General features: G+C 41.2%; 1 protein-coding gene and 1 long non-coding RNA gene across 3 annotated transcripts in view; one reads left to right on the forward strand and one right to left on the reverse strand.

Annotated features, from left to right (window-relative positions):
- The window catches only part of hmcn1 (hemicentin 1), a 112,050-nt gene that overhangs the window by 13,294 nt on the left and 77,462 nt on the right, over nt 1–21,294 (reverse strand). For both annotated transcript variants that reach the window (XM_034675328.1, XM_034675321.1), the window contains 44 exons: nt 20,380–20,493; nt 20,173–20,259; nt 19,876–20,067; nt 19,602–19,775; nt 19,393–19,506; nt 17,119–17,264; nt 16,853–17,003; nt 16,435–16,632; nt 16,247–16,360; nt 15,948–16,135; nt 15,726–15,822; nt 14,297–14,458; nt 14,048–14,161; nt 13,752–13,954; nt 13,515–13,596; nt 13,272–13,403; nt 12,908–13,057; nt 12,536–12,695; nt 12,320–12,444; nt 12,033–12,216; nt 9,602–9,699; nt 9,232–9,510; nt 8,933–9,129; nt 8,767–8,848; nt 8,505–8,641; nt 8,269–8,410; nt 8,006–8,150; nt 7,724–7,851; nt 7,464–7,620; nt 7,163–7,284; nt 6,908–7,072; nt 6,564–6,671; nt 6,190–6,327; nt 5,968–6,102; nt 5,515–5,784; nt 5,114–5,304; nt 4,757–4,970; nt 4,491–4,625; nt 1,636–1,826; nt 1,449–1,530; nt 1,046–1,315; nt 749–919; nt 475–645; nt 69–239 (listed from right to left, as the gene is read on the reverse strand). In XM_034675328.1, the coding sequence (XP_034531219.1) occupies nt 69–239; nt 475–645; nt 749–919; nt 1,046–1,315; nt 1,449–1,530; nt 1,636–1,826; nt 4,491–4,625; nt 4,757–4,970; nt 5,114–5,304; nt 5,515–5,784; nt 5,968–6,102; nt 6,190–6,327; nt 6,564–6,671; nt 6,908–7,072; nt 7,163–7,284; nt 7,464–7,620; nt 7,724–7,851; nt 8,006–8,150; nt 8,269–8,410; nt 8,505–8,641; nt 8,767–8,848; nt 8,933–9,129; nt 9,232–9,510; nt 9,602–9,699; nt 12,033–12,216; nt 12,320–12,444; nt 12,536–12,695; nt 12,908–13,057; nt 13,272–13,403; nt 13,515–13,596; nt 13,752–13,954; nt 14,048–14,161; nt 14,297–14,458; nt 15,726–15,822; nt 15,948–16,135; nt 16,247–16,360; nt 16,435–16,632; nt 16,853–17,003; nt 17,119–17,264; nt 19,393–19,506; nt 19,602–19,775; nt 19,876–20,067; nt 20,173–20,259; nt 20,380–20,493 (6,786 nt within the window). The remainder of the gene's footprint in view (nt 1–68; nt 240–474; nt 646–748; nt 920–1,045; nt 1,316–1,448; nt 1,531–1,635; nt 1,827–4,490; nt 4,626–4,756; nt 4,971–5,113; nt 5,305–5,514; nt 5,785–5,967; nt 6,103–6,189; nt 6,328–6,563; nt 6,672–6,907; nt 7,073–7,162; nt 7,285–7,463; nt 7,621–7,723; nt 7,852–8,005; nt 8,151–8,268; nt 8,411–8,504; nt 8,642–8,766; nt 8,849–8,932; nt 9,130–9,231; nt 9,511–9,601; nt 9,700–12,032; nt 12,217–12,319; nt 12,445–12,535; nt 12,696–12,907; nt 13,058–13,271; nt 13,404–13,514; nt 13,597–13,751; nt 13,955–14,047; nt 14,162–14,296; nt 14,459–15,725; nt 15,823–15,947; nt 16,136–16,246; nt 16,361–16,434; nt 16,633–16,852; nt 17,004–17,118; nt 17,265–19,392; nt 19,507–19,601; nt 19,776–19,875; nt 20,068–20,172; nt 20,260–20,379; nt 20,494–21,294) is intronic.
- Nucleotides 11,852–13,087, forward strand: LOC117806402. Its single transcript, XR_004629664.1, has 4 exons — nt 11,852–11,897; nt 11,991–12,244; nt 12,362–12,417; nt 12,525–13,087. It is a non-coding gene; the product is annotated as an uncharacterized LOC117806402 (long non-coding RNA).

The raw sequence follows: 21,294 nt of genomic DNA on the forward strand, positions 1-21,294 counted from the left end.
TACATCCGTGACTTTGACATCCTGCAGGAGCGAATAAATGGACATGAAATACAATCTAAAACCCTCACCAGGACAGAGTCTGTCTTTGCACATTTGTGTTTGAGTGTCTGATCCCTCGCACTGAGGCCCATCAAAAGCTGGAGGAGGGTTGTTGCAGAGGCGAATTCTGGACTTCATGCCTTTACCACAGGTTTCACTGCATGGACTCCAGGGCAGCCAAGACCCCCAGTTACCCGCAACTGCAGGGGTAGAAAGAGAAAGTTGAACGCATAGTCACTTACTTACCCTCACTGGTGGAAAGCTATATGTCTTGAAGTAGTCCTCTTTTTCACTTGTACTTACTCTTCCATTCAAACCCATTTTTTTTATTGGGCATCTATATGATATTCGATCATATCTCTGCTTTAACATCACCTCACCTTTTCATCTGACAGTCTTCTGCAGTATTTTCATGAAACACATTTAGTTCCTCACCTGGACAAGGTCTGACACTGCACATGATGACCTCCACTGCCTTCCCCTCACAAAGCCGGCCTCCATGCTGAGCTGGAGGGTTACTGCAGGTCCGGACCCTGGTCCTGTTCCCCTGACCGCAGGTACGAGAACACTCCTCCCAGAGAGTCCACTCTGACCAGTTACCTTCAACTGTGAAGAAGAGAGGTTAACATTTTATCTTATGCATACTGTTTGTACTTGAGTCTGTATTTCACATGCTGAGAGACGAGTCTCCTCTGATATTTCACCTCACCTGGACATGGCTTTCCTTGACAACTACGAGTCTCAGTGTTTGATCCTGCACAGTGGCGTCCTCCATTGGCAGGTCGAGGATTGTTGCACTGTCTCAGCCTCTTCTGAGAGCCGACACCACAGGACACACTGCAAGGACCCCACTCTGCCCACTCTGAGTAGCCCCCATGAACTGAAAACAAGTTACACATGTATTTTTTCATTTACTGTAGGGTTTTTGTTAAGTAAGAGAGATATTTTTCTGCACATTTTTTTGCACATAAAAGTTGAGGTTGAATCAAAAACATTGCCAGCGCACCTCGCACAGTGAGAGTGACCCTGACCAGAACAGATCCGAGCAGGTTTCTCGCGACACATTCATATTCAGCCGTGTCCTCCTTCTGGGCGCTGCTGATCCTGAGGGAGCCGTTGGACAGGGGGGAGAAGCGGTCGTTGCCCAACAGGGAGCGCCCCTGACGGGACCACTCCATCATCGGTGTAGGCTCGCCCTCAGCCTGACAGTTGAGCATGACTGTGGTACCAGCATCAACAACCGTGTCCACCGGCTCCACTATGATGGTCGGTGCACCTGGAAGAAGGAAGATGTAACAACTTTTGAAGGTACCATATGAAATCATTAGAGTACTTTTTAAGAATATAATAACTTTTGAATGAAAGATTATTTGCTAAAAGGGGCTGACGGAGAGAAGACAAAAACTCACGCTGCAGTGTAAGTGTGACACTCCTTTCTACAACCCCGGCGTCATTTGTTGCCACACACATGTAGCCGCCTGCATCTTCACTCTGTGTGAAATTAACAAAAGCTGTGTTTGAAAAACTGCACAATCTGAAAAATACTCCTGCTTTGACGTCACCACAGTACTGAGATTTAAACATGGGTTTTCATACCACAGTGCCGTAGATAGCAAGGGAACCGTTGTCCAGCTGACGAATGCGGTTGTTGATCTGGATGTTTATTCCGTTTTTGCTCCACCTGATGGTGGGTAGAGGGTCCCCTCGAACCTCACAGTTCAGGATGGCGTTACCACCCAGAGGCTCTATACGGTTGGAGTGGGGGTCCCCATCAATGATAGGGGGCTCTGCAGAGAGACGGTACAGCTGGCGTTTACATTTTGGACACATAGTTTGTATGAAGGAGGAAAGTTAGGATGAAGAGGTGGGAACCTTTGAGATGCTGTTCATTTCAGCCTGATAATAATCAGTTAATAACTCCTAAAATGTGATTTTAATCCCCATTTGATAAATTCTGTAAGAAACAATGTGATCTAGTAGAAAGCTTGAAGGTCTTTCTTTAGGGTTACATTTTTGGGCATTTTTGCCTTTAATGGATAGGACAGCTGAAGAGAGACAGGGAGTGTGGGAGCAGAGAGTGGGGGAAACATTCAGTAAATAATCGAGGCTGGCAGGCACGCTTCCCTGTCCACTAACGCCGTTGTTTTGCGCTGGGAGTGTCCATGATCTCAATTTCAATTTCAATTTCTCAATAGTGTTTACCTGCTGCTAGCACACCAAAGCCGTTCACACTCCCGTTTCCATAAGAAGTGACCGTTTGTCTGTTTAAGCTCTGTATGCTTCATACTTTACACTTTCATTCAACGGCATTTCAACAAGAAACTGTACAAACTATTGATAGAAATGGTGTCATAGCATAAGCAGCAGCTCCAGACTTGTGAAACTGCGCGTCATTTTTCTACTCCCTATTAGGGTTGCAAAGGGGTGGAAAGTTTCTGGTAAATTTCCATGGGGAGTTAAGCTGGGGAGTTTTGGAAATATTCCAAATTGGAAACTTTCCATGGGAATTAATGGGCATTAAGGGTCATTTAATGAAAAGGTATCATATCCAAGCATAAATAAATAAATGTTTTGTTAGAAGCAGACATCCATCCAAAATAGAAATCATCTGTGCTTCATGTGATGGAGGAATGCATGTAGGGGGCGTGGTCTCAATAGCCCTGCAGTAAGCAGTGTGCTGTGTGCATGTGATTGAGGAATAGCAGAATACATTCAACTTTACTTGCATGAAATCTGGTTGTTTCAGGCAGGATTATGCTAAAATATATTTTCCCCAACAATATTTAAATTCCCTTTTAAGAGCCAACCTTCAGTTTAGTCAATTCCTGCTTTATTCCTGTTTATTCCCACGGAAAGTTTTGAAAATTCCCAGAATTTTGCAACCCTCCTCCCCATGGACCTCCGCCTTTGTTGCTGACAAAGTTTATAAAAGCAGTTCCACCCCTTCTTGATTCTGATTGGTCGGTGATCAAGACATGACATTGATAAGTGTGGCGGTCTTCCAAAAGTTGAACGGTTTATAACTGAGAGAGATCAGCAGATGCTGAGGGGGTTTTTGCACTGAGGACGCTGATTGTTGGAAACGCTTAATCACATTTGGTTTGAATAGAAAATAACACAAAAACAGAGTTAGTGGACACGGCACCACATCACTACTAGGCCAACAGCGCCCCTTTAAGGATAGCGTTAATTATGATGTGTAATAAACACTCATAGTCAAATGTCTAAATACAATGTTACAAAGTTACAATGTTACAATGTCACAATGTTACAATGTTACAATGTTACAATGTCACAATGTTACAATGTTACAATGTTACAATGTTACAATGTTACAATGTCACAATGTTACAATGTCATTTAGCAGACGCTTTTATCCAAAGTGACGTACATACGAGAACAAGAACAACACAAGCAAAGATCTAGACAAGAGGAAACAAGATCAGTAAGAGTAACAAAGTGCTTCAAGTCCATTTGGGTGCAGGTACTGCCAAGCAGTGTAAAGGCAATGCACAAAAATAAACAAGGATTTATTTTTATTTTTTTTCAAAATAAGGAACATCTACAATGAAGCAACCAAACAATTTAAGACCTTCCATTATCATCATCAACAATTAACATCACCACAATAATGACCAAAGTACCAAGTGCTGGGTCACTCAAGACCTGAACACAGATTCCCAGAGTAGAGCAGGACAGTGTGAGTCAACTGTAGCTGGAAGACATGATCTGCCACTGGGGACAACAGTGGAGAACAGTCTAGCTAAGTGCATAGTGCTTCCTAAAGAGCTGGGTCTTTAGCTGTCTTTTGAAAGTAGAGAGGGACTCTGCAGATCGAATGGAGTTGGCCAATTCATTCCACCATTTAGGGGCAACAGAAGAGAAGAGTCCAGCTAGTGATTTTGAGGCCTTATGTGCTGGAAGCACTAGGCGCTTTTCAGAGGCTGAGCATAGCGGGTGAGAAGGGCAGTAGACCTGGATGAGGGGTTCCAGGTAAACTGGAGCGGTTTTGGTGACTGCTTTGTAAGTCATGATTAGAGTTTTGTATCTGATGCGAGCTGCAACTGGAAGCCAGTGTAGTGAAATGAGCAGGGGAGTGACATGAGCTGTCTTAGGCTGGTTGAAGACCAGACGTGCTGCTGTGTTCTGGATCATTTGCAGAGGTTTAACTGTGAATGCAGGGAGGCCTGCCAGTAGAGAGTTGTAGTAGTCAATGCGTGACATTACAAGAGCTTGAACCAGGAGCTGTGTTGCGTGTTCTGTCAGGTAGGGTCTGATCCTCTTGATGTTATAGAGGGAAAAACGGCAGGACCGAGCAATCGAGGCAACATGAACCTTGAAGGTTAGCTGGTCATAAATAATTTATAAATGCAAAATATAGGCACATGAAGTAGAGTATCACAAATAGCATAATGTAAAAAAGCTGAATCAAATAACTTCCAATGCTTTACCTTTGACATAGACGAAGCCCAGTGACTTGATTGTTCCTACGTTGTTTCCTGCCACACAGGTGTATGTGCCGGAGTCATCTTTGCTCACTCTCTCAATCACCAGCTCACTGTGCCCGTTCACGTGGTCGTAGTGTACTAAAGAATTTAAACAGATAAAGAACGATAGAAGAAAAAAACACAGAATAAGCTGCATCTGGAGAAAATTTAATTTGCGGTAAACACTGAAATAAATAATGTCCTTCATTAATTGTGTTCTATCTGTGTACCTGGGATGACGTTGTTGTTAAAGGCCCATGTGATTTTTGGAGGGGGGATGCCGCTGACTCCACAGGCCAGCAGGAGGCGCTCTCCCTTGTTCAGGGCTACATCTCCGAGCAGCTCGGTGAAGACAGGGTGAGTGTGAACAGACAGGGTGACCGTCTGACTGTCCTGTCCCACTGCATTAGTGGCCACACAGGTATAACTACCTGCATCGTCCGGCTAGTGCAGACGCAAAGGAAAGAGTCACGCATATGTCACACATCGTGCAACACTATTTGTACTGAACAATAGACATAGAAGTTTAATCTAACATGCATTCAGACAGATAAAGATCATCATTAGATTGTCTTTGTTTCTCTCACCTGAGCGCTGTCTATCACCAGCTCTCCAGAGGGCAGGATGGTGTACTCTCCTGTGCCTTCAATGAGAGGAGTACCGTCCTTCTCCCAGGACAGACTGGGCTGAGGGAAACCTTCAGCCACACACACCAGCTGAGCCTGACTGTTCTCCACCACTGCTACCTCCTGCTCTCCGTCACGGATGGAAGGCGGGACTGCAAATGTAGAGACTCTTGTCACAGCATCATAAAATATACAGTCCCCTCATGCCTTGTACAAAACAAACATTGTGAGGCTGATTTTTTGGATTGTTTTGGACATAAAAGAGACATTTTTATCCAGAAAGAATGGAAACACATCGTTTTTTGAGCTTAGCTGTCATTACAGGTGGTATAACTTGAATCTTAAACATAGTACAAACTTACTCTGTACAGTGAGGCTCAACTCTAGGCTCACAGTTCCTGCTACATTAGCAGCAGTGCAGGTATATCGTCCGGTATCAGTCGGCTGGATGAACGCGATCTGCAGGGATCCTGAACTTAGCACCCGTTGGCGCACAGACTCCCTCAGAGGCTGCCCGTCTTTATGCCATGAGACTGAGGGGGAAGGGGAGCCGTCTGCTTGGCACTGTAGCGTCACAGAGGAGTCCACGGGGGCCACGTAAGTTTGAGTTTCTGAGCTGATCACTGGAGGAACTGCAGGAACAAAGAGATGAAGATACAACATGATATCAAAAGCATTATTTAGAGCTAAAGAGCATAGAAGGAGGAAGGTTTGAACTTTAAAGTATTGGTGTTGTCTATGACATAGCTTTAAATGTAACTTTATGAATACAGCATACTGTAGGGTGAGATATTTGCTGCTGGCGGGTGTCTTACCTTGTACTCTGAGTTTCGTCTTGCCCAGTGCGGTGCCTGCAGGGTTTTGAGCCACACATATGTACATCCCTGAGTCCGACACAGAGGCCTTCGAGATCTGCAAACTTCCATTAGGAAGCACTGTGAAACTTCCACCTGGTATGATGCAAGAGACACAATGTTTTCATTGATTCATTGATTGTTTTAATATGCCAACCCACACATATGGACAGATTGAGTCACCTGTGGTGGGTATGTTGATGCCCTCCTTCTGCCAGGTGATGGTGGGACGAGGTGAGCCTGTGGCCCTGCAGGGCAGAGTGATGGGGTTATTCAGGATCACATCCAGGGTGGGCGGATGGGACTGGATAGCTGGAAGCTCTGAGGAGAGAGAGGGGAAGAGAGTGATACTGAAGAAGCTCTTAAAATACATCTTTCTCACAGGGATTACTGACCTGAATAAATCATTTTGCATCTACACATCAGCATTTGTTCTAAAAATTTTTAAAACTACGACACTATATTGAGTTCTTGAAAAAATATGTCTACATTTTCGCTTCCTGGACTTTGCACGTCCTCCAAACAGCTGTGTGTGTGTTTTAATAAATTGGTCTTACCCTGCACTGTGAGCTGCACGTGGCGGTGGGTGGAGCCTGCAGCATTCTTGGCCGTGCATGAGTAGCGCCCTGCATGGCTGAGCTCTGCTGATGTGATTTCAATTGGACCTGAAGACAGATGATCACACACCAGAAATAAAGCTTGTTCTATATAAAGTTATCACTTCAGTGCATGAAGAGAGAAGAGGTCTTGAAGCACCAGGTGAAGAAAGAATCAAATATGACCTTTTTAAAACTGATAAATACGTTTTTGATCGGCATGTTTGCTCATGATTCAAGTGTTTTTAAAGCAATTTGAACCCTTGTACCTCATCATGGTGCTCTTTGTGTATATTGATTCTGACCTGTTGGCAGGATGTTGTAACCCTGTCCCTCTTTGTGAAGCTTCATGCCGTCTTTGCTCCAGTGGATTGTGGGCTCAGGGACCCCAGATGCAGTACAGCCAATGACCACCGGGGACAGTCTGGTTACAACTAGCTCTGTGAGCTCGTCTGCTATAGACGGAGGAACTAGAGGGGGATACATAAGAGCATGTAAAAAGCTCTGTTTGGAAATTAAATGTGAAAATGTTTCAGTCTCATGAGTGTGATGTTGCCCACCATGAACAGTGAGGTTGATGAATCTTGAGTCTTCGCCTGCCTCGTTAGAGACCACACACTCATACACTGCTGTGTCCTCCACTGTGGGTGCTATCACCACCAGAGAGCCTGATGATAGCAGTCTGAAAACAACAAGAATGTTACAATGAGAGTCGTTTCATTATAATTATCAGTACTATGAACATGAAATATAATCTAAGAGATAAACTTTAATTTCTGTCAATGGCCGATCATTTTTTCATCTTTATGAGTGTTTTCAATCTTGAATAAGAAAACAGAGAGGGAGAAAACCTGGATCAACCTGTACATATTCTGGTTCTGGTCGGTGTTGATGCCTCGACCATTTTTCACCCAGGTGACGCTCGGTTTGGGGATGCCTGTGGCCTCGCAGGACAAGGTGGTCTGAACGTTGACTGTAACAGTCACATTAGTGCGTCCATCAGCGATGGAAGGAGGGACTGAAAATAAGAAAACAAACAAACAGTAAATGAAATGAATTTATAGAAGAAAGAGAGAGTGTAATATATCGACATGTCTTGAATGCACAAATCTTTGAATCACCGTATACTTGCAGATCCACTCTCTTGCGTTGTGTCCCTGCTTCGTTTGTTGCCATACACAGGTAACGACCAGTGTCGGTCACCTGAGCAGAGTGGATGTATAATGACCCGTCCTCTGCAAACGTGTACCTGTGCAAAGATACAAAATATTAAAATCTATGTCATGCAGATTTATCAAACTGTAAAACTGTGAACTCTTCAAATGTCACATAAAACAGTGAATACTACTCTTTATGGAAAGACTCAGTAAAATCCATCACTGTTGCATGACATGTGGGTTTACCTGGGGTTATTTCCTGCCAACACTGCCCCATGTTTCCTCCAGGATACCCGTGGTTGAGGCACACCACTTACAATGCACTCCAGCACTGCTGCCTTGTTGATGTGCACTGACACTGACTGAGAGCCTTCCTTGATGGTCGGGGCCACTGAGGAGACACAACACACGGACATTTGCAGCTTTGAGGTCTGAGAAACGTCATCTGCAGTCTAAGGATACACAGCGTCTCTATCAGTGTTAGAGTTGTAGATAAAACCTGGCTGTACCGTTGACTGCCAGGTTAAACTGCCGTGTTGTCTTGCCGGCGACGTTACGAGCCACACAGGTGTACTGTGCTCTGTCGCTGAGCTCAGCCATGTTGATCTGTAGGTAGCGCCCCCCTGACAGGATACGCACACGGGCAGAAGCCTAAACAGCAATACAAAAAAAAGACATTTATGCGCATACATTTTTCAGGGAAGGTCTCGCATTAAATTGAAGTAATCTTTGAGTGATTTCTAACCTTTAAAGGTTGACCATCTTTGAGCCAGGTTAGAGTTGGAGGTGGAACAGCGTCTGACTTGCACTCCAGAGTCGCTTGTCTGTTCTGCAGCACGGACACGTTCTGAGGTGAGCTCTCCCCAGCTATGTTAGGGGGAACTATTCAAGAGAGTCAGAAAGAGATGCAAATACTCTTTAGTAAATACAGTTGACTGAAGTTGACTGAGTACACATGGTTGTGTATGTTGCACAGTAAAAACAAATGACCTGTCTGTGTTACCCACCATGAACTCGAACCAGGAAGTCCTTGTCATCATCTCCTGCTGGACTATTAGCTAAACAGCTGTATCTGCCTGTGTCCTCCAACTAAAAACAAAAGTGTGAGCAAGTTAAAGAATAATGAAAAAAATTAATAAATTCCTATTTGAGGAGAAGTGGGGTTTCACTGACCTGTGCTGAGGAGACACGGAGTACCTCCCCTCCACGGAGGAGACGCAGGCTGTCCGTCTGTGGGAGCGGACGTCCATCCTTCAACCAGGTCAAAGAGGGCGCAGGGATACCTGAAGCCTCACACTGGAGCTCCAGGACGTTATTCACCACCACTGACACTTCTGCTGGTACACTGGAGCCCTTGATGCGTGGAGGATCTGACAAAGCCAATAAAAAACCAAACACCAAAATGTTTTTTTCTTATTCTTGAATCAGAAGCTGAAGCTGGAGACGAGAGGTTATGATCTGTCGTCACCTACCCAGTACTTTCACGTTAAAATGGCGGCTAGCTTGACCAGCAGTGTTGTTTGCTACACAGGTGTATCTCCCTGTATCATTGACCTGGGCCTGGAGGATCTGCATAGTGGTGTTCAGGTTGAGGAATTTGAGATGGGTGTCAGGATTGAAAGACAACCCCTCTTTGTGCCAGGACACAGTGGGCATTGGTGTCCCATCAGCAATACACAGCAGAGAGGCTAAGTGTCCTCTGACCACAGTCACATCCTCTATGGTCCCTGCTCCATCCAGACCAGGAGGGACTGAGAGTGGAAGAAGATGAGGTGGATTACTAAAAACAGTAACATGAGTAATTCCTCAGGTTTGATGAGTGTGTTGTGTTTTTAAACGTACCATGCACCTGCAGGTTGTAATGTCTGTTGTCCACTCCTGCTCGGTTTGATGCCACGCAGGTGTAGGTGCCGCTGTCAGACACCTGAGTGCGTGTAATCCTGATGAATGCAAAAGGAACAACAAATGATTCCTCTGTCAATAAAAGGTGTAAAAACAACTACCCATCTTGGATCCATCCAAGGTTAGATTACCTGACCTAATCAGATCTCAGAATCACTTCTCCTTTGAATGTGCAGTGTGTAGTTTTTAGTGACGTTGAGCAGAACAGACTTGGGTAAAAATTTGATATAATATTCACAAGTATGTTTAAATTTAGTGTATAATAATGCTTTAGTTTGTGTTACCTTAGAATGAGCATTTTATATCTACATAGCAGCAGGCCACCTTCTTGCACCGCCATGTTTCTACTGTAGCACAGAGCGGACAAACTAAGAGCCTCATGCGTTTTTAGCTGCGTGAATCGCACTGATTGGAAGAGGACCAAGAAGAGAGTGGTGGATGTTGGGTTCCATCTTGATTTGCCCTCAACAAAATGTTTCTTAAGACCAAAGATAAAAAGATCATTTTCTACCACTTTCATGTATTTCTATCTTTGTCAAAAGACTTCAAATACAGTTTTATACCATAAAAATATTCTAACACAACACATCAAAAACAAAAAATGCTAAAGTAATCCCAGCACTAAACATGTGATATAAAATATAACTATTTACAGGAGATGTCACCTGAGCTTGTTTTAATCAAGAGGTTTTTGTTCTTTTTAAGGCAGTATCACTGGCAGGATTTAATTTTATAAATAAATAAAAAAATTGTATTTTATGTTTCTGATTTTTGATTGTTTTTATCTTTTATCTTTTAATGTTTTATTCTTCCAACATTGTTTTATTTCCTTTGATTTGTCCTCCTCACATTTTTCTTTTGTTGTCTTTCAGTTTCTTTCTTATTTGTAAAGCACTTTCTAACCCAGTTTTGAAAAGTGCTACATAAATAAAGATTATTATTATAATTACAATTATTATCAATATTATAATTAATATTATCATCATCAATATTGTTGTTGTAATTATTATTATTATTATTATTATTGTCATGATCCTCATCATGGCAGCCCTCCCCTCTCCCTCTTTGTGTGTGTGTTTTGTCATTTCCCTGTCTGTTGCTCCTCCTCCTGTGTCTCTTCCCCTTGTTTGTTTCTTGTGGGTGAATGTGGGCGGGGTTTCCAATCAACAGGCAGCACCAGGTGAAGCCATTCACTAATCAACCCTCTTCTATAAAGCCTCTGGATTTCCTCCTACTCATCACCAGATCGTACTTCAGTTTTCAGTGGTATTCTGAGTCCGTGGCTCCTCAAGAATTTATGTTTTGCTTGTCTTTGTGTGTTTAGCTGACGTCCTTGTGTGTTTCCATCTTGCTTCAGAGATTGCCGTGCATGCTTCCCGCTCTCGTGCTGATCACTTCCCTGTCTGCTGCTGAACCTGCCTGTCTTTGCCTGAGCTCCAGTTACCCTCTGTGTGAGTACGCCGGAGAGAGGGACTGCTCCGCTCTGTACTCACGGCGCCATTACCACAGGGTGAACTCCAAATAAAAGACTTATATTTTCACAATCCCTATTTGCCTGAGTTCTGCTTTTGGGTCCAGTCCTGGTTACAATCCACAACATTGTCAGGGTTCCCACTCTTTTCCAGAGATCATTTTCCAGGAAATTTCCAGGACATTTTCAGTGATGATCAAGCTGGTATGACAGTCTAAATTTAGTTCCTAAATAGTCTAATATGTTCCTCTCAGTGGAAGTCTACATTGAAGATGTGCAGTCTATGGCTATCGATGAAATCATCTCTTACATGCTTAAAAATGATGGCACATTGATTATAGAATAATGCAACCACAGATGTACAGCACTTCACCTAATAGTGCAACCAAGCAACAATGATGGGCAACTCTCATCTCAGCTTTCTCTTTTCTCAAAAAATATAAAATGAGCTAAGTAAAAAACAAAAGAGCCAGCAAAGGACTCTGGAAGCTGCCTTACTGAAATAAATAAATAATAATAATAATAAGAGGATCAGAGCATAAATTGACCTAAATAGATCTGAATGACAAAAATGGCCACAAATGTTGAATGGGGATGTGTTTTTTTAACCTTGTTTAGATCGCACACAGTCATGTTGGAATCATTTCCCAGGACATTTTATTTTTTCTCCCATTTTCCAGGTGTTTTCCAGTACTGGAAAACTGGTCAACTGTTTTCCAGGTTTTCCAGTTTTTCCAGGACGCGTGGGAACCCTGATTGTAAAGAGTAATTATTATATTGTAAAGAGTAAGAAAAATATCTCAGTTCTGCCTTCGAATGACTTCTTCAATAACTTAATTTCCCTTCCTCACACATCAGCATGTGCTCCAAACTCCTCTTGAAGCCTGTGCACTGACCTACCGGAGCACCTGTCCTGCAGAGAGGAGCCGTATGTGGGAGGACACCGGCAAAGGAAGGCCGTTCCTCAGCCAGTTCAGCTGGGGCGGAGGAGAGCCTGCAGCCACGCACTCGATGTTGACTGAACTGTCCAGAACTGTGGTCAACTGCTCGGCTGTCTCACTGTTGCCGTCAATTACAGGAGGAACTGAAAGAGACAAATGAGAATAAGTCAGGTACATGAAAAGAAAGTCTCTTTAAAGGATCTGTTTGTAACGGACAGAACATGTAGCATGAATTTGAAAACCCACCATACACATTCAGATTGAATATCCTGTCCTCTTCTCCTGCAGTGTTGGTGGCCACACACGTGTACTTCCCGCTATCAGAGGTGTGCGCTCCAGTTACAGTGAGTGTGCTTCGATCCGGACTGATCCTGAATGCAACATGTTCATCATTATCGTCACTTTGATCTGACTTTGTATAACCCCCTATTTTTGTGTTGTTTTCTTAAAGACGGTTATTACCTGAGTCCGCTGTTCCTTGTGTTGTTGATGACTTCTCCGTCCTTCAACCACTGGATAGTGGGAGTCGGGGTTCCCTGAACTCGGCAGAGCAGCTTGATGCTTTCATTCAGCAAGACTCCCATTTCACTGGGCAGCTCTGATCCAGAGATACTAGGAGGGACTAAGAGAGAATTACTGGTTGTAGCAAAATTCCATGAAGATCAAGAGAGACCATGAACCAGCTGATACCTGTTTTAGTAACATAAAAACTTGACACAAACATCTTCCATGAGAAAAAAAGAGTAAGTTCTGCAAGTCCAAACCACAAACAAGTTTTCTAGAAATGGGTGAAGGTTTTTTTTGTGATGACTGAAGCAGAGTTGGAGCATGTACCTTGTACGGTAAGGTGGTAGCTCTTGCGGGCCTTGCCCTCCACGTTGGAGGCTACACACGTGTATGTGCCGCTGTCAGAAAGCTGCGAGCGTGCAATCTGCAGCTTGCTTCCTCCTGAGAAGATGTGCATCTCCAAGGACTCTGAGTTCTCTGTAATATAGTTTGATTACACATAAATAAAATGACATACTTACAAATGTTTGTAAGTATTAGCCCGTTGCATCATTTTCCCTTCCTTAAGTTTCTATTCTGTGTAAACTTGTTAACAGGTCATTTGATTCAGATGAGTAATGCAACGTTTTAACAAATGACAAAATGTTTTTGTGGTTTTTGTGGTCAAGGAAATATTTCAACCACAGCTTACCTATGGATTGTCCATTCTTCAACCAGGCAAGGCTGGGAGGAGGGATTCCAGTAGCATCACAGGCAAAGGTGACAGGGTTACTGATGGTTTCAACAACCCTCTCCTCTGCAGGGCCATCGATACTGGGAGGAACTAAAGAAATGAAGCAAGAGATCAAGATTGTGATAAGTATTATATTGTATTTTTTGCATGTTGTTTAGAAATATAATCAATTATTAATTAAGAAACTAAAGTGTTTCTTACCATAGATATTCAAGTGGAAGTTCTTGTCCACTTGTCCAGCAACATTGGTGGCCTTGCAAACATACTGTCCAGTATCAGACACCTGAAAAGAGAAGATAAAAGGGCAGAAGTCAGTTATCGTTAAATTTAAAAATGTTGTCAAGCATTTCTGTCCTAAATCTACTGACCCCCTGACCCCTGACAGGCTACAGGACAACATTTTTGAGACATGCAGGATGTGTTTCTCTCCTCTCTTACCTCTGAGCCTCTGATCTCAAGCATCTGTCCCTCTCCCAGGATGCGCAGGTTGGCTGACTCTGTCACCATCCTGCCGTTCTTGTACCAGGTGATGGTGGGAGGAGGCACAGCGTTGGACTCACACTCCAGAGTAACAGATTTACCAGCCAGAACATTCACCACGACAGGAGAGTCACCGCTGCTGTCCCTGATACTTGGAGGGACTGGAAGGCAGCAGAGGGAGACATTTACTGTCAGTTAATGATGCAAAACTAGAAGCCAAAGTTACTGTAGGTGCTCAGTACACACTCAGTTACCGAAAACAGTCAGGTGGATGTGTTTGTAAGCCTCTCCTGCTAGGTTCATGGCCACACAGCTGTATTTTCCTCCATCAGAGACTTTGGCTTTGAGAATCTGCAGAGTCCGACCACCTGAAGGAATAAATGTACAAACATCTAGATATTCACACTTTTCTTACAATACAAAAACTGCTTCAGTGAATCACCCACTGCTCAGATTTTACAGTATTAAACATGACTCTGTAGATAAGTCCAAGCTCCTGGTACCTGGCATGATGAGGGCATTGGTGTTTGCCTGAATGGAACCTCTTTCGTTCAGCCAGCTCAGTGTGGGTGGAGGGAAACCAATGGCCTCACAGGACAGAGACACAAAGTTGTTCACCACCACGGTCACTGTCTCAGGGTTCAGACCAATGATGGTCGGAGGCACTGGAAGCAAAAAATATTCAGTGTTGCAAAGAAATATTCAACTTTTATCTGCAGGAGAAAGCTTTCACACTAAACACATAAGACTGTTCATATTCTTTCAGTTGTTACATTAATCAGAAGTTAAAATCTGGATTTAAATTATTTACTCAGCTTGGTTAAAATTTTAATTTCTGGCACAAAGAGGCAATTTACAATTTAAGATGTTTAATTCATCATTTAAATAACATTTCACTCTTTTTTTTTTTATCTATAAAAAAAGTAATATTTTGCTTTAAGCTGTCAAACAAATAAAATCAAGATTATTCTTAGAATTGTAATAGTTAATCGTGGTTAATCATATTCTAAATAGCATGTTTAAAATGTAATAATTTAGCATTTCAAAACAGTTCGAAGTCCATTACAAATATGTAAAGACATTCTGAAAAGCTGCTTGATTCAAAAATCAAATGAATTCAAAGAAATGTACTTTGTGATCTTGACTTTTAGATTTATTGTTCAAATAAAAACTGCACTGCTACACCAGTGTGGACTGAAACCCTGACTTAGAGGTAGGAGACAACTTCAAAGTGATTATTCTATAAAATAAATTATTTATTCAATTTTTTTTTAAAAGGTTAAAACTGTTATACATAAACAAAGATGTAGGAGTGCATGTAGAAATGTCCAATCAGTGTCAATATGGTGTGCAGGTATTCAAAGTTAATTGTGATGGTTAATCCAAGAGCCTCTGCACTTTTCAGGAGTACCAGTTTGGTTGCTTTCCTTGTTTCATACAGATCCTGTATGCGTAGAAACTATTGGTTCCCTTGATAGTAAAGCATATAAAAACATGACAACCTGAGGACCTCCCTTACATCTGAGTCTTCATAAATGTTAACTGTGGTGATTCCCTCACTCCAAAATATTACTCTGCTTGCTTTTGTGATGCAGTTGCCCGCCGACATCACTCTGCTTAGCTGCACCTGTATGCTTAGGTCATTGGTGGTAGCTCAAACTCAAAGTGCTGTGATGATATTTTAATTCTGTTTGACACAAAGTGCATATTACTTTTGACTCATCAGCTGGAGCGGCTGTTTAACTATGGTGTACCAAAAGGGACAAAAAAAGAAGTATGCTATTGTTGGACCCAAATTGCTTTGCTATAGATGCGCTAACTCTAACAGCCTTCATTTTCATCATTTTTTACATCTATTTTATCTCATTTTCATGCACAGATACTTTTTATATCCTCCCCTTTGGATGAACTTTGACCTCATGTGCAACTCACCATGAACATTAAGGTTAAAGAATTTTTCTGCACTTCCTGCAACATTGTCAGCCACACACACATAGCGTCCTGTGTCAGACACCTGAGCTGTCGACACCTGTTGGTCAAGAGAGATTGGGAAATACAAAATCCAGTGTGAACACAGAACTGCTTACAACAAACGATGCATTGCATGCTTCATGGTAAAAAAAGGTTTCATTGCATGTGCTTCTCTGTTGTTACCTGAAGTGTTCGCCCATTAGAAAGGATCTTATGTGGCCCATCAGAGCTGACTGCGTGGCCATCCTTAAACCAGGTGATCTTGGGGGCGGGGCTTCCATCCACATGACACTCCAGCTGTTTAGTTTTGTTGACCAGGACTGTGACCTCATCAGGCAAGTCGCTGTCTGCACCCCGTATAATAGGAGGCACTTTGGCAAGAAAGAAATAAACAATGAGAAACTGTTCTGTGGAGATGATTTGACCTGATACTGTTTCACTGATGATTGAAACTTGTAGCTCAAAGAACAGTTTTAACTCACATAAAACTCTGACGTCATACTGAATTGAGTCTTCTCCTGCTTCATTGACAGCCACACATGTGTACCTGCCGGAGTCTTCAGCCTGAGATCTGGGAATCTGCAACACTCTCCCACCTGAAAATGGAAAATCTTAGTACAAACTCAACCTTCATATTGCTCTTCCTCTTTCTATTCTTTGACTGTCTCACCTGGCAGGATCAGCACTTTGTCATTGGAGGTCAGCAGTTGTCCATCCTTGAACCAGGTGAGTGTAGGAGGGGGGACAGCATTGGTCTCACAGTACAGAGAAATGGGATTGTTGAGTATCACATCACGGGCATCCACTCCAAAGCCTGTGGAGGTCGAGGTATCGCCAACTCCACCTGGCCTGTTGAAGTTAGGCGGCACTTGATGGGAGAAATGAGAAAGAGGAAAATGTTTGAGACTGTATTATGAGCATTTTTCTCTACTTTATTACGAGGTGTAGAGGAACTATGATCAAAACCATGGCTGTGAATTTGTACAAAAGATGCTGACATAAAAACAAGTGGTAATGAAGTACTAACAATTCCCATCAATGCACAAATAGTCTCTGTTAAAACATCAGCATCAGTCAACCCAGTTCACCTTGTATATTTACATCAAAGTCCTTCTCATCCTCTCCAGCTATATTCGTGGCTACACAGGTGTAGCGGCCAGTGTCTGACACCTGCGCATGTTTGATCTGAACAATTCGACCGTTGGCTGTTATGGACACGTGGTCATCGGCCCGCAGGATCTGTGCAGGAGAAGAACAAATCAGAGAAGCTTTTACAGGGCACCATCAAGCACTTCTGTATATTAATGTTTGTTTTATGTCTCCAATAATCCTATGGAGGCAATCAGGTCTCTACCTGTCCGTCTTTGTACCACTGCAGTGCAGGTGTAGGAAAGGCCTGAGCTGCACACTCCAGGGTCAGAGTGCTGTTGATCTTGATCTTAACTTCTTTGGGGGCCAGACCTTCACCTGGGATATCATTCTTATTGATCTGAGGAGGAACTGGATTCAAGAAACAGGTTATACATAAAATACATCTGTAACATCTACAAAGGGAAGTTTACAAGTTTGATTATTGTTGAAATACATTATTTTTCTTAGTTAACTTGGGATTCATTCACTGGTTTCTTATTCATATATATATTGTAGCGATCACATCACTACTGCACTAGGCAAGATACTATCGGCTCTCATTACCCAACTTTCTTACTGATCTTCCGCTTGTGTAAGATAAGATGCTTGATTCTGATTGGCCAAAACCCCTTGACGACAGTTATTAACTTTCACTAACATGACCTGATCACACGTCACGTCAAATCAATCCGCGGCAAAGAGTTCCAGCATATTTTGCTTCTGCTTGTTGACACCATAGACCATCAGGTGAGGTAAAAACATTAGTTTCCATTAGCATCAAAACCGCCGAGCTCAGAGAAGAAGAAGAGCTGAATGAGGACAGTTTCATGTTCAATCCACCACAACAGGCAGAGAAGAATCCATCACCATGGAACGATCACTGACGAGGAATTACTGGGACTATTTTTAAAAACTGTACACATAAATCATTTTAGATCAATAGATAATCTTTGATCAACGTTTTTTGTCAATGTGTTTGTTTTTTGTATTTAACAGACATAAAGACTTGTGTGAGCAGCTTCTCTGTAGGCTCCACCAACGCTGTCAAAATTGACAATTTAAACAGTTTTTTGACCACACTTTTTGCCAACGCCTATAGTTCCTATAGTATTATTACTATTATTATTATTATTATTATTATTATTATTATTATTATTATCATGATTATAATTATAACATTATTATTATTATCATCATTATTGTTATTATTATTATTATTATCATGATTATAATTATATCATTATTATTATTATTATCATCATTATTGTTATTATTATTATCATTATTATTATTACTATTACTATGATTGTTGTTATTATTATTTAGTATTATTATTATTATTATTATTATTATTACTATAATCATTATTATTATTACTATTATTATTATTGTTATTATTATTATTACTATTATTATTATTGTTATTATTCTTATTCTTATTATTATTGTTATGTTTATTATTATTATTATTATCATGATTATATCATTATTATTATTATTATTATTATTATTAATATTATCATCATTATTATTATTATTATCATCATTACATCATTATTATTATTATCATGATTATATAATTATCATTAATATTATTATTATTATTGTTATTATTATCATCATTATTATTATTATTATCATGATTATATCATTATTATTATTATTACTATTATTATTATTATTAATATTATTATCATCATTATTATTATTATTATCATGATTATATCATTATTATTATTATTATTATTATTATTATTATTGTTATTGTTATTATTATCACCATTATTATTATTATTATTATCATGATTGTATCATTATTATTATTATTATTATTATTATTATTATTATTATTATTATTATTATTATTATTATTATTATTATTATCATTATTATCATATTATAATGTATGATTAGCAGGTAGTTATGAGGAGGGGTTTTGTCCAAACTGAAAATAAACATGACAGAAAGTTAAGCCTGTCAGCTTTTTAAAGGAAATCACTGAACATCTGGAAGAAATGCTTTTCTCTGGTCTTTGTTTATCACTTTTGAAACATTTCAAACTAGAAGCCAAAGACACTGTAGAACCTTCTCAGTTATTGGTGCTTTATTGATTGTTTTGTGTTGATGTTGTTGTTAGTTAAGCCTATATTGAGTCTAGACAAAGTTTTTGTACGTCTTAGGACCTTTGATTCACAAAGAGTGCTGTTAGGCTGTAACTGATATTTTGTAAAACTGCTACAATATACAACACACTGTTCTTTTTGAGCAGAAAAGGCATGCATTTTGTTGTTAAACTCGACAATTAATTCAATTTTGCAGAGAGTCTGACATCAATTTTACAGCCTTCAGAAGGTTGTTTGAATAACTTGGGCTTGAGTTACTTACAAATAAACTGAGCAGACTTTTATCTTAGCTGCTATAATCAATAGAATGAGAAGAGAAATGATCAATAAAGAGTGAGTCACACTGCTAACAGTCAGTTTTAAAGAAATCTCACCATAAACCTTGACTTCATAGTGCTTCAGTGTCTCCCCAGCTTCATTTGTGGCCACACAGGTATACCTCCCAGCATCCTCTTCTTTAGCATTAAGAATCTGCAGCGTTCTCCCGCCTGTGACAACATGTGATGATTGATGAATGAAATTGTAGCACACTGTTATGTTTGAAAAGGTTCAACTCTATTGTAAAGTGCAAGTGATCTCAAACCTGGAAGGACACGGACGTTGCGACTGGACTCAAACGGAGTGCCGTCTTTGAGCCAGGTGATGAGAGCAGGAGGGTAGGACTGGACCTCGCACACAAGAGAGGTGGGGCTGCTCAGAGTTACCGTCACCTCGCCTGCAGAGCCATCAGGACCCGATCCAGCAATGGTTGGAGTCACTGGCAAACAAAAAAAAAGGAGATGAGTGCAATGCAATCAAATGTACAGCAGAAGATGTCTCAACTTCCTCTTAAATAGACGCGTGAGCTGTGTTTGTACCCAGGACGTTGAGGTTGAAGTGTCGGCTGCGATCTCCTGCACTGTTCCACGCCAGACAGCTGTATCTGCCGGTGTCCGCCACGTGAGCCTCAGAGATTTGGAGGAAACGGCCGTGAGACAACACTTGGTGGCGTCTGTCAGGAACCAATAGCTGACCGTCCTTCAGCCACTTCACCTCTGGTACAGGATTACCTGAGAGGCAAAGCCAATAAATGAAGACTGGTGTATCTTCAGTGTTGTTTACATTGATGACTAATGAACAGACTTTTCATTGGCAGAATGTGTGAGTTAGATTACCTGTGGTCTCGCAGGTGAGGGTAATGTTGTGTTTTTCCTTGACTTTAGTATCCATCACAGTACCCTCATCCACAATGCTTGGTGGAACTGTTGAAAGGAAATCAATCACATGGTTCTATAGTGTCCCATTCATTGAAAAGCTTCCCTAGTAAGATACATGTCATACCTATTAATGACAACAAAGTGAGATGAACATTAAATCTTTACCAAGGATGTCGAGGTCAAAGTCCTTCTTTTCTTCTCCAGCAACATTCGAAACCATACAGGTGTACCTCCCAGCATCCTCTATGGCAGCATGCATCAGACGCAGGCTCCGCCCCCCTAGAGATTAAACAGACTCTTCATCATCAATAGTTTGTTTTCACTGTGTAGTACTTCATTAGACTGTGACAGACTTCTGTTTTCCCACGGACGTCTACAACAACATTTCAAGCCTGCTGAAGCTAAATCACCTCTCTCTGAAAACTGGAACAAATTAAGTGAAAGAATTTGGACTCACAGCTGTTCAAACATTTACAAAACTGTTTGCCGAGATTAGAAACTAATGTCATCTGTCTTTAAAAACAATCATGTCCATACAGAGTTCGTGAGAAGCTGTGAATTCTGCAGTGCGCTGAACTAACAAGCTACACTGTGTATGTGGCCCAGAGCTGATACACTGATGATCCTCAACATGAACCTTTCCCTCATACCACATCTTCACATCTTAAACACTTTGGTTGAGAAATGTACCAAATAATGGTCTTTATTAGGTTAGTTCCCAATATTCTGAGATCATGCGCCAAACTTCGCTAAGCCAAATACCTAAAGGGTGTACTTTTCAGAGCCGGGTATTTTTTATTTCTGCACAAGCAATTATGGAAATGTGAACTTTAGAGGCCACAGTTTAGTTACAAAGCACTCAATAAATCTTGTTAAATGTTTAAAAACATCATTTGAAGCAGTTGCTTCTGTTTGTCTTCTTCCATAAAGTTCTGTTAGAATAGTTTGGCCCAAGCTGCAGTGATCCTGTTACATCTAATTACTGGTGATGTATTGCATCTGCTTGGCTTTTGAAACCAGCTAAGAAGCTTCCTCCAAAGGCCTGGACTGTTACACAAATATCACTTTGTTACCAAGAAT

Source organism: Notolabrus celidotus, chromosome 2, assembly GCF_009762535.1.
Source record: "Notolabrus celidotus isolate fNotCel1 chromosome 2, fNotCel1.pri, whole genome shotgun sequence".
NCBI lineage: Eukaryota > Metazoa > Chordata > Actinopteri > Labriformes > Labridae > Notolabrus > Notolabrus celidotus.